Source organism: Rhyacophila brunnea, unplaced genomic scaffold (assembly GCF_057557595.1).
Source record: "Rhyacophila brunnea isolate RB1 unplaced genomic scaffold, BYU_Rbru_1.0 scaffold_24, whole genome shotgun sequence".
NCBI lineage: Eukaryota > Metazoa > Arthropoda > Insecta > Trichoptera > Rhyacophilidae > Rhyacophila > Rhyacophila brunnea.
In genome coordinates this window covers 6,418,697-6,431,627 of record NW_028232904.1, presented here as the reverse complement: position 1 = coordinate 6,431,627, position 12,931 = coordinate 6,418,697, and the positions used below count along the sequence as shown (strand labels likewise).

The 12,931-nt window shown below is 36.2% G+C and overlaps 1 protein-coding gene across 4 annotated transcripts in view; it reads left to right on the top strand.

The window, feature by feature from the left end:
* LOC147068969 (uncharacterized) overlaps positions 1-11,468 on the top strand; it is a 619,588-nt gene extending 608,120 nt beyond the window's left edge. For 2 of the 4 annotated variants that reach the window (XM_085951199.1, XM_085951197.1), the window contains exon 11: positions 10,990-11,215. In XM_085951199.1, the coding sequence (XP_085807325.1) occupies positions 10,990-11,049 (60 nt within the window). In that variant the 3' untranslated portion in view covers positions 11,050-11,215. Of the gene's footprint in view, positions 1-10,989 lie in introns of all 4 variants that reach the window. The other 2 variants (XM_085951200.1, XM_085951202.1) reach the window with 2 other exon arrangements.
* The last annotated feature ends 1,463 nt before the right edge of the window (positions 11,469-12,931 follow it).

Sequence of the window (12,931 nt, the reverse complement as noted above, 5' to 3'; positions counted from 1 at the left end):
ACCTACTTGACGTTGGTCTAAGAATATGAACTCGGTAGATTGGTAATTTAACTACAAAATAAAAGCTTAATATAAAACAATATTACGCGGGGAAGTTACTTGATTCTAATATAAAAATGTATCGGTCGTGCAATCTTTCTCACATTAACAACTAATATAGCTCGGTGTCGCCACAGGCACATACTTACGACTAGTTGACGGATGTCATTCCGTCAACCAAACATATAGGCAGTAATAATTGCTTAGTACACACTCATACCTAGCAGATCAAAGATTTCCCGCACTTTATTCCAGTACGTGGTCTCCTTGATCGACCAAAATCATTGATCCGATTCTCCCGTCGCGCGTGAGCGTGATGCCGTCATACACGCGAGCGAGAGGGGCTCTGTCACTGCAAAGCGAGCAAATTTGTATCGCGAAATCGGTTTCTACACATACGACAGAGACGCCGTCGTATGTGCGAGCAGGAAAGCTGCCAGAATACCGATTCGGAAACGCCGCGCGCGGAATGACCGCGGATATTAAAATCGGATTTAATATGAAAAATTACTTACGCGGGATCGTGATTATAATCGGATCGATGATTGCCTAAGTGTTGCTATGCTTTGTGATTACACATACGTGCAAATGGGAGCTTTCGCAACAGGCCTATGAGCGTATGTTAACAATTATTGTGCCGTGTACGTGCGACGCGTAGCGACATCGAACTATATACCCTTATCATTACGTACATCTTAACTATCATATATTACATACCCTCAACGCCCATCCATAAGTCCCCCTTTATTACTATTTAATCCTTTGCCTTACATATGAATATTATATTACATTTTACACTATACATTATCATTACAAACAAATCATATTTAATTTAATTACCCTTTACCATATTATATTCGACAATAAAAATTCAATCTTATACTATATTACCTATTACCTATTACCTTTATTTACATGGTCTGTGGCGACCGACTTAACCATCCACAGTTCACTCTGAGAAGCCGTGGGGCCTGTCAGAGCAAACTGCGGGACTTAACATGTGAAATATTTTGTTCAGCTTTGCCAAGGGTCATCATCATTTCATCGGTGGCGCATTGACTACCAGGGTCAGACCGAGCGGCTGGGTGGCACTACTCCTTATGGGAGCGCCCCCCACAGGGGCGGAAAAACCTGTCGGTGACAATGACTAAAAGCGTTACTCATTTACTTTAATCAGAACATTAAATGGACGCATGTTGGATTTATATGACAAATTATATTTTGGTCGGCATGCGTCATTTGCACCCGCAATCCGCGCATCGCCTAGCCACGATTTTTTTAGACCATGCCTCAACTGAGGTATAGCCTTAAGCCAGATGTGTATTTATTGTATATCAAACATCAATCTAATATCCGCGTTAGTGTGACGCGAACGCCGATACTTGCCACGCCGTGTGTCTTAGAGCGGGATATAGAACCATACTTAGAAGCGTAAGCCCCTAAAATACGCGCCTATCTTTAAGGGGCCATTCACGGCAACTTAGTTTGCGTCGCCTACACTATCCATACATAATAATACGTCATACAGCAGGTAATAAATATACGGAAAAAGGCAATGGCCCAGAACCAAACTATTCAAAATACTGTCTAGCATCTAACTAATTCGAATTAAATTGACTACCCTGGATGGTGGATGGTGATTATTGCCAATAGCACTCACCACGCAAGCTTAATGTATGTGTTCGAATACCAATAATTGTTTCTAGCATTGTACGACGATTTTTCCAATACTCGAGGCTTTTCAAAATATACATTATGTAATTGCACTTGCATGGCTGAATTCCATTGTAATGATTTTGCAACAAAGTTTTAATGAATTTTACACTTTTGACAGCTACTTCGGAATTCAAACCGAATATCCGTTTTTTGCGCCAAACAGTTGTCAGCTGCATTTATTAGATATTGAGAAAAACTTTCATTCATGCCCGATATAGATAATAATGCAATTAGTCGCCTGGATTGCAGAAGATTTTGTTGAGATATATTCAGATTTTAAGCATGTACCTATGCGATGTTCTCGTAGTAATCCCTGCCAACAATTAAAGGAAATGTCTCAAGTAAATTTTTGATTTCTTTTATTTTGTTAACTGTTAATTCATGGTGGAACTGCATTGTATTGTTGTTTTTGTAGTACTTATTTTACTTTTAATTAATTGATTAGGACCGGTTTCGTCCGCCTCAGACATTTTCAACGACAACGAGGCGGACGAAACCGGTCCTAATCTATTGATTAAAAGTGGAATAAGTACTACAAAAAAATGCGTTTTATTAAATTAAAACAACAATAAATTTTTGATATATCAAGTCTATATTTTTGAGGGTATTTTTTTTTAAATTACACACAGTAATCGATATCTTCTTAAAACTAATAAATAACTTCCTTCGTTCAAATGATGTATCACCTTGGTCTACCGACACTTTTACATCATATATGCTGGACATTGCCAGGCTACCGAATCACAAGCATATCGAAGCGACCTGCAAACGAAACCCCCTGTCGCTCGTTCGCGACTTCGTCATATCAAAGTTCGATTAAAAATGTAAAAAGCAATTTAAAAGTTTGCTAGTTACAGCTCACTCGGGCGCCCGCTTGTTTGGTGCGCAGGGGGTGAACGTTGTACGCTGTATCGCGGGGGAAGTATGACGTGGTGTGGTTTGCACGCCATGGGATTCGAACCTGCTTTTCGGCGTCAGACTAGACCTGCACGCATCTTTTGCGCTGATTTTCTTCGGGACGCTTGTCGATATGTAAACTATCTGGCATGTGTATATATTCAAATAATACCGATTACTTAGCCATTCTTATTACTTAGTCGCACGAGGTGAGGTCTTTTCGATTCATCTATTTTACTCTCTAGAAGCAAACACGATTCAAAAATCAAATCTAAAATTCACAAATCACATTGCCTAAATGTATTTTAGAACTAAATATCAGTTGAAGAGGTAAGTTTTGGTGTAATAAATTAAATATATTAAATAGAGAGTATCTCTGTTAAAGCCAAAAAGTAGTAATTCAGGGAGTAGGGTACAGGTTTTAATGAATTTTAATAATGAATGAAAACAGGGTGGGATAATATAGTTTCCGGTTAATTTTAATAATGCTTGGAAAATACACTTTTTCGTCAGGACCGCGGGCACACTAGAGCAATACCTTTAATTTAAGTGACTAATAATTTTATTCCCGATCAAACGATGAGATACGGGGGTTTTTATTATGCAAGATGCGTGAAACTATTATGCTACCTAGAATTTCAATCCTTGGCAGTATCGACTAGTATAGACAGATCAGTAGGTATAGCCTCTTAAAATGTCATACTTCAGATTGTGCTAATTACAACGTTTTTCTTAGCTCGTATTCTTATTTGTCCGGTGGTTTCTTGTCCGGTACAAATCTTGCAATCGATTGTTAACTAACTTCCCGAGTACCTAGACATTTGAAACTTTTAGAATATATCAGAACGCGATGCCAATGCATTTTTTAATAATTTTAGCCATCTTGAAGTAGAATTGAATTCATTTTCACTTAATTCTGTTTTGTATGAAGAGTTATTTTGACACCATTATTGGTTGGTAGGGGTCTGGGGTCCTAGCAACTAAAATATTAATATATACGTGCGTTACTATGGAAATTAATATGACATGTCAAGTACAAATTTTTTTATCGTTTAAGCTAGTCAACGCAAGTTTATATGGTTCAACAGAATTTAAAAACGTTGTATATAAAAAGTTCTTTTTATCTTGTAATTATTTTTATTTATTTTTCATGATTTGCATTATAATTATTAATTAATATTATATAATTTGTATTATACATAATTATTATTTCATATTATATTAATATTATTAAAAAAATACAATCTTTATGTTTATTTAGTATAAACAGTTTTTCTTTATTATCTCCTAATGTGCTAAAATCCACATAGGATATATTGTGCGGGAAACAACGAAATACTGTTATTTAAACCTCCTCACTTCACAGGTCCAATATGATTTACTCAAGAGAGAAACAGAGTCACTTTCTGCGACCCGGGTTTCGCCGCCTTTCAGTATCTTTAGGCACTATTCGCACCCATTAATGGAAAATGCACACTGACACATAATACAGTTAATTCTCGTTTATATAACAAATTAATACATGTAGGTGAAAACTTCATTACTGAGTAACTGGCGTATGCATAGAACAGCAAACTACATTCAAGCTATTTAATGCAAATTTGCATGCATAAACCTAAACAGACTGTTGAATAGTGACGTCACATCTCTGACGTAATACGCGTCATGCCGAGACTGTTACCAATTTTTAAATTTTGATATCCCGATAATTAATTTAAAATATTGAAATTGTGAATTGGTGTAAAAATGTGCAAACGGTACCATATAAATTTAATAATTATAAATGAATAATTATCATGTACTTTAAATAATTTATTAGCTATGACATCATATTTATTTCATACTTCTAACAATATAAATATGCATTTAGGAATCGAGTGGCCACACTTTTGTCTCGCAGCTAACTTCATTTATGTTATGAGATGACATTTATTGACTGCGAGAATCCTCCCTAATGTACCATATAGAAATGAAAAAGGATCTAATTATTATCATATACCAATCAGCCTATGACAGTTTTATCAGTGTGTTTGAGATTTTAATCTTGTTTATTACAGTTTAGGTGATATTTTGAAACAATGCAGACTGCTTCCAATTGCATATATTATATCTTAAATAAAGCAGTAACTACCTAGTAGGCTCATATATTATTATGTAGTACCTATTTTATCGTAATGTTACGTAAATCCATCTTATCCATGGGAAATACTACATTTTTTATGACTTCTTTAGTGAGTAATCGAACCACGCGAATATTGTATCTAGACTATGGATTAAAATTCATGATGCGTTTTTTAAACGGTACAATTACTGTTTAAAGTTCGCAAATGCTCTACCGAATCTACAAAATTGATGGGTTCTCAATTATAATTATATGTATTACATATATTATAGTATAATGACAATTCTAACCACCAAAAACTTGTAATGAATTCATTTTTGCCGACTCTACGTATGTATATATGCTCCTGTCATGTGTCAAACTGACAGGAAGTGGACGCCGCCATGTTTCATTTCCGTGCGCATTCCTGTGCGCATTTCATTTTTTACAGGTTTCTTATTCGGTCGATAAACCACTGACTGCGTTGAGCGCGGTTCAAAGCTGCATGAATACGGCTGTAAAGATGCAAGTATAATAAAAAGTAGCTTTGAAGTGTATGGAAATACCCCGGTTCATTAGATATAGGTACCCACTGTTAATAGATAATAGCAAGGTATGGTTATTGTAGGTATTTATTTGTTATGTATACGAGAATACATTAGATAAGAAACTCGCGTCGCAAAAAAATGGTTCAAATGGAATAGTACAAAACTAAATCAGTTAGCTGTTACCCTTTAACCTACATTTATATCTTACTTCACCCTCCCCTATCCTACATGCTTACAACACACTTCGCTCCACCCATCCCTGTAATACCCTGTTATCTCACAACATAATAATGCTAATTGACGCACTCTTCAAGTCCAGTCTCGCTGAGCCCTTTGTCCCCGCGTCGTTCCATGTCACACACAGGAGTGCGCCCGTAATGGCCCGGGTTCTGGCGTCCGGACACTGCCATATTTCGACTGCTTTGTCTTCTTTGAGGGGCGACGTTGCGTCAAGTCAGGTGTGATCGCGCGGCGGAAGGTGATCGAGTGGGGTCAGCCGGGGCGAGATGTCGCGCTGCTTTGACGTTCGTTATCGTACGTCCTCTTCCGTTATCTGACAATTGATCGCGCTCGCGTATTGCACTGACACCTAATTTGATGAATGGCTGGCGTCGTATACTGGGGTAAAAACAAATAAATGTGTATCAAAGCTAGAATTTTCATGCCCTCTTTTTAGTAGTCTTAACCCATATCATAACATTGCCCACCTCTACCCACCTACCGATGACCTTTCTACTGCGGTACTTCTCGGAATTTCCAAATTCAGTAATCTTAACCCATATCACAACATTGCTCACCTCTGCCCACTGTTTCCGATGGTTACATGTAAATTGTACGTAAAACATTTCACCGTGACACAGTTCGCCATGAGCTTTCTTTCGGTAAGAGATGATCGTATACTGAAACTATACGGTCTCCAACTTTGTTAGATTAAATACGAACACTAATTCAATTTTCATAGCTGATTCTGACAAAATTTATGAATTCAAGAATGAAAACCTAACCTAACAAATAATCCAGTATAAGGGCTATTTTCAAAATTTGTTTGCTGCTGGCTTTCTGTAAACCGACAAGAACCGTGTTTTATTTAGACATGGATTTTATGTCAGTACTATACCTACGACACTAAGAGGTTGGACGGTCTTTAATATACGGCCATATATTTCCGATACAACATCTCACGGTGAAGTGTGATACGGCATAACTGCATACGTACAAGTACCACACTCTTACTTCAATACTCTCACTTACTATAATATGGTTTCATTGACACATTGAAGAAGAATCATTTATTAACCATTCCTGTTTTTATTTTCTTAACCAGCTTACTTGAAGGTGGTTTTCAAATTAATAATGAGGAAGCCCGTGTGACCTCGCCGTTCCACTTGATTTGTATTGCATCATCCCTGCTTATAGCAGGAGTGAGAGAAAGAGAAGAAGTTAATCCCTTGCTTTAAACTGAGACGTAGTTTCTTCTTACTGTCTCGCAGTAATTTTTTTGCACAGAAAGATAATATCTGTACCTCAGAGGCAGACGGATGCAACTCCATTTTTGGGGAAAATGATTTTTTTAAGAATCGTCATGCTAAAGGCTTTATCTATTAGTGGCAGAGAGATGGAAGTCCTAGTCCAAGATATATATAGCATAAAGATGCAAATGCCATACCTACCTTAGAAGCAGAAGGATGCAAATCCAATAATCCACTAAGATAAAATTCTCCCAAACCGTCTGCAACATGTACTAGACGAGAACCAGCCAGGAGAACGAGCTTTAGAGGAGGGTACAGCACTATGGACCATATCCAAGTCATCAGAGAAATCAGAGCGGTTACAGGAATACAAGCTGCCGCTATCCATGGGTTTTATAGAATATGAGAAAGCGTTCGATTCCATAAAGAAAATTTCAATACTCGATGCACTCAGAAATCAAGGAATCCCCGGGCGCTATATAAATATTTTCAATAATATATACAGTAGCGCAACAACATCTCCATAAAGCATCGCGCATTTCCTATCAGCAAAGGAGTCCGACAAGGTGATACAATCTAACCTAAACTATTTATAGCTACACTTGAAGACTTATTTAGGCAACTTGACTGGAATGACACGGGTCCCCATAAATGGAGAATACGTGAGTCATCTTCGCTTTGCCGATGACAATAAATAGTAGTTTGCAAGACTCAGAAGTCCTCCAAAGCAGAATGCAGGAACTCGCTGGAGTAAGCAACAAAGTAGGCTTGAAAATAAATGTATTAAAGAAGAAAGTCATGTTCAACTGCTTTGCGGGCCAAAAAGAGATCCTCATCAATGGCATTCAGCTCAAACAGGTAAAAACCACATCTATTTGACACAATAAGTGTCTATAGATGGATGATATTTCATGAAATTGTTTGCAGAGTAAAGCTGGGCTGGAGTGCTTTTGGCTGCCTGAATTATTTCTTCAAAAATGACCTCCCACTGTGCCTAAAGTGCAAAGTGTTCAACCAGTGTGTACTTCCCGTAATCACATGCGTGTGAAATATTGACCCTGAGTAAAAGAGAGATCCAGAAACTTAGAGTAGCACAACGTGGTATGGAAAGGTGCATGCTGGGCATAACGCAAAAGGACAAAAAGAGGAATGAGTTGATTGAACAGACAAGGATTAATGATGTGATAGAGTTTGCTAAAAACCTCAAATGGAAATGGGCTGGACACATAGCTCGAAGAAAGGACAATCGTTAGACAAATTTAGTCATCCAGTGGTATCCAAGAGGTACAAAACATCCGCAAGGTAGACCTAGAGGCCGCTGGATCGATGAAATGATAAAGTTCTGCGGAAAACTTGGCAACGCATCGCACAGGAACGAGAGAAGTGGAATCAGCTTGGAGATTAGCGAGGCCTTCATCCAGCAGTGAATAGATTCAGGCTGGTGATGATGATGATGTCATAATAAATTTAAAAAAAAAATGTGTTTTGCTTTATTATATTTATATCCATAAATTTTTTTAACTTATAAATTGTTTTATTTTGGCTAGGTAAATAACATACAAATCTACATTAACAAAATATCTTTAGAGGCAGAAGGATGCAAATCCACACTACGTTTTTTATTTTATTTTTTTAGATATAAAATTGTATCATATTTATTCCTTTCTTACATATTCCAGAAGTACTTTAATTGAATTAGAATAAAATAAATAATGAGCATTCTATGTATATTTTCTTAGAAGTTATGAGTATTCGCTTAAAATAAAAATTGTTTTTTGGCTCTCCTGAACAATTGGGTATTTGGCACTTGCATCCGTCTGCCTCTGAGGTACAGATATTTTGATGATTGGTGCACTAAAGAAGACCAAAATATATAATTTTCACGATGAATAGGAATTTCAGTATTTCCACTCCTTGGTGCCTTTACTGGGCAGTAGATCACAGCCTATTTGATGGTGGACTTGCATGCTTTATGATTTATTAACGAAAGAAAGATTAATAAATTGTACTATTCAATCTAGATATTTCTAAAATTTAAATTATTATCCACTTATTGCTGGTACATTTATATTTGTTTGAAGTTTATAAAACAGAATAATATATCACGCCGATGTTTGTTCATTTTTTATACCCTTCCGTGTCGATAAGGGCAATCGCGCCGTTTCAAAGATCCATCCGGACCTCGCTTCATCGCGTCGTAAAGTGCGTCGATCACATTCGCAGATATGAGTGTCACATATTTATTCCCCGATGAACAAAGGAGAAATATACAGTGATCCATCAACGGCCCATGCATTCTTAATATATCACTTTATAGCGCAGTTCCATCATAGAAATATCCCCCCGTAGATATTATTTTTCCGTTGTAAGTCGGCGACACGCATTTTTGGCAATGGTTTGAGCAAACGTTGTAAACTATATTGAGAACCATTACATGATAGAACAGTGGTTATCACGTGAAATTTCACTGTGACCGCACAATTGACATTGACAGTTCTATGGAAACGTCTGGTTTCCATAGAACGCACAATTTTATATACTAAAAAATGGATCAATTTATTTATAGATAAGGCAATTTAATAAAAGACATTTGAACATTTTAGTACGTATCTATTTATTTAAAAATAATACAAATGGAAATTCTTCAATACTTCTTCTTCCAATGCGAGCCGCATGACTGCTTCTAAGTTTACATTTGTCAACTGGTTTCGATATTTGTTTTTTATGAAGTGCATTACACTGAAGGATCTTTCACAGTATACAGTAGTAGGAAAAATCGACAATATTAATAAAGCAATTGTTGCCAATTTTTTGAATTGACTTGATTCTTAGTCAACGTATAACTTCGACCAAAATTTTTCAACCGTGGTATTATTAAAATGGTTTTTAAGTACTTAGTCATGGCTCATTTCCAATAATGCATATTTAACGTTAGCCCAGTTAATTAATTAATTACTGAAAATGATCTTGGTGGCCGCAGCAAAATCCTCTGGTGGCCGTACATGACAACCACTGTGATAGAACATATCTAAAATCATGGAAAAATTGTTTTGACGAATGAGTAAAAAAAATATGCAATAATCGTGCATAGCCCACCGTCGGATTTGACTATTGTGTTGCGATCTTCGCAATAGCTGCATTGTTTGCACTCCGCCTCGTACAAATTGATTGCTTAACGAGAAATTTCTAAAATTATGATCAAATTCAACCTACGCTAGGTAAACTAGAATCGTCTTCTAATTTATATCTCAATGCTTTTGCACATAATTCTATGAATTCTTACGGGCCTTGTTACACCAGTTAAATGCGATCCCTCAACGTTTTAAATCTTCTTGAATTTATAGCCGTGGCGGAATAATTAATATATTTTGCACATTGAATGATTGCGGGTATAAAATCTAGTTATTCAATCACCATCTTTCGCGACATAAAAATATTCTTTATTTATTTAAGAAAACAAAACATTGTGGACATAAATCAAAATTCTGGACGTTTACAAGAGAGAAGATGAAAATAATAATAGCAAACATAAACAGTTTCAAAAACAAGATCCAAAGTACATCATTGAAATACCTCCAACCAAATGGAATTTGAACACGGTGTAAGCAAAATAGTGTACTATCCATGGCCCCCACATCCTGAAGCGGGCCCCCAGGCCAAGATATTTGTCGCTCCCCCCTACCTATTGCTTGGGTTAAAAGCAGTGTGACGCTCTACAGAAACTTTTTCAAATGGTGTTCCAGTTAAAATTATTCATTGCATTTTTAACGATTATATGTATTTTTCAATAAATCCACTTGAGTTATGATGTTTTTCGAATATCGACACAATAATCAAAATTTGCAACACATTATCACATATTTTAAAATTTTATCGAATATTTTTCAAGGAAAATAGCGCCGCAGGCAACTTTTTACCATTAGTGCAAATTTATGATGACTGTATGTTTATCTCACTTATAAGGTGATGCGCCACGCAGGCCCCCCAGAGCCCGGGCCCCCAGGCTAGAGTCCTATAGTCTATTTCTCAATCATTATTTGAATCTAATAAATAAGCATTCCACAAATCTGTTGGGGGCAGTCGCGATTGATCTAATGAGTAATAAATGTTGTTCAATATGATATTATTATGCATAGTATTTATTGATTTTCATGCTACCAACTAATATATTATATTAAATGTATTCACATCTAATGATTTTTTTTCCTTTTTGTTTCAGGTGTGTACTGCTAATACATTACTCAGTGGGTGTTTGGATACCGTCACGATGGTCCGGTAAATACAATTTATTGTTTTCTGTTTTATTAAACTACCAGTGTCATACTATCTGAGTTAACACGCGAGTTAACATCATTTTACTCCCTACTTCAATTATAGTTTGTCAATTTATGGCTACGGCCGTATGTTGTAGCTTAACCACTGGGGGGAATGCCAAAAGAAATGGCTTAGGTCAATAATTATTATAAAGCAATCATTCATAGGATGCTTATCACACTTGAATGGTCAAAGACATAGCTTATAATTAGTATATTTAGAATTATCTTCAAATGTGTTAATCTTGCCCATTTTTTGAATAATAAAATGCCCAATTCTTGTCAAATTTGGGATCACAGAGATTATCAATATAATTTTTTATCGTAAATATTTCACTATAATAATATCGATATAAATTATACTGATGGTTTTATAAATGCGTTTAAAAATTAATAAATGTAAAAAATCTTAACACCACTGCACATTAATGTACTGAAATATGACTATATTCTAAAACATTAGAGCGAGAGGTTTAAAAGAATACTATTTTATGTAATAAAAATACTTTATGCAGTCATCAAATGTTTAAAATAAATATAACGGATAATAAGGCTTCGAAATTATATAGATTATCTACATGTATGTATGTCCAGGATCATGGCTTAAAAATAGAAAAAAAGCTCCATTTTACCCACGCTGAGCACGTCCGCCCTTAAGAAATTGAATATTGAAGTAACTCACCCTACCGAAAAATAGTTGTTATTATTAGACCGATTAACATCACATTATAATCTATGCAATTGACCGCCACTGGAAATAATTAATTTTCGTCGAAATGTTTATTACTTTGGCTTGGCAACCTTGACAACCTTTTTCTACAAATCAGTCATCCACGCAGGCGCGTCGCGACGACCCGTCGCGGGAAAAAAACAATGGCAAACTTTTTTCCCGCCAAATAAGCGACTTATCGAAAGATTTAGAATCAATTTAAAAGTTTACTCCCTTGTTTCCGCCGGAAGATGAGATTTCTTTTTTTTGTTCTTGTGGGGCATCCCCGCAGGGAATGCGCGACCGACGATTATGTTGCCACGCTATTTATAATAACTGGAGCAGCTTTTATTGTTTATTTTTTCCCAAACAATCTTGAACTAATTAATACGATTTATATTATGCAATGGATTATGTTATGTAACTATGTATACCTTCGCTTACCGATATCATTGGCGTACCTATAACATGCGATTCTAGAATATCATTTATAACAAAAGGTAGTGCACAATATGGCTGATTGTATTTATTTTATTTATTTCAAAGCAAATGCAAACAATTTTTGCTTGTGTTTATTGTGTTATTTGATGTTATTAAAATGTTAGGTGTAGGTACAATGAAGGTCTTGCGATTACTTCAAAGTTCATCTTCAATAGCTTGGAGTCACGGTCGTGAACATGAATGAAATTATTCCGCTACTACATACCGTGAACTCAACCATTCATTATCTCGGATCTTTCGCTTGATTTGTGCGCGATATTAATTGCACAATTTGTTAACTAACACACGGGGAAAGCGCATTGAAAATATCGTTCACTTCCGCTTATTCGATCCACTCACATCAGAAATATTAACCCGTACGACGTACTCGTACTTGGCTTATTGAATTGTTAACTATTTGATTTGTATGAAACAAACATTAAAGTTCAATTATCTCTAAACTATAAACATAGGTACCACATAAGCATGAAGTACGATAGTTTTGAATGAAAATATAACACAGTTAAGGCGACGCCGAACGAGAGAAAACGATGAAAGCTACATATGCGGGAGGCACAGGAGTTGGCGATGGACCGAGGGAAGTGGCGCCAACTTGTGCTTGCCCTATGCCCCAACGTTGGGACGTGACAGGGTGAAAG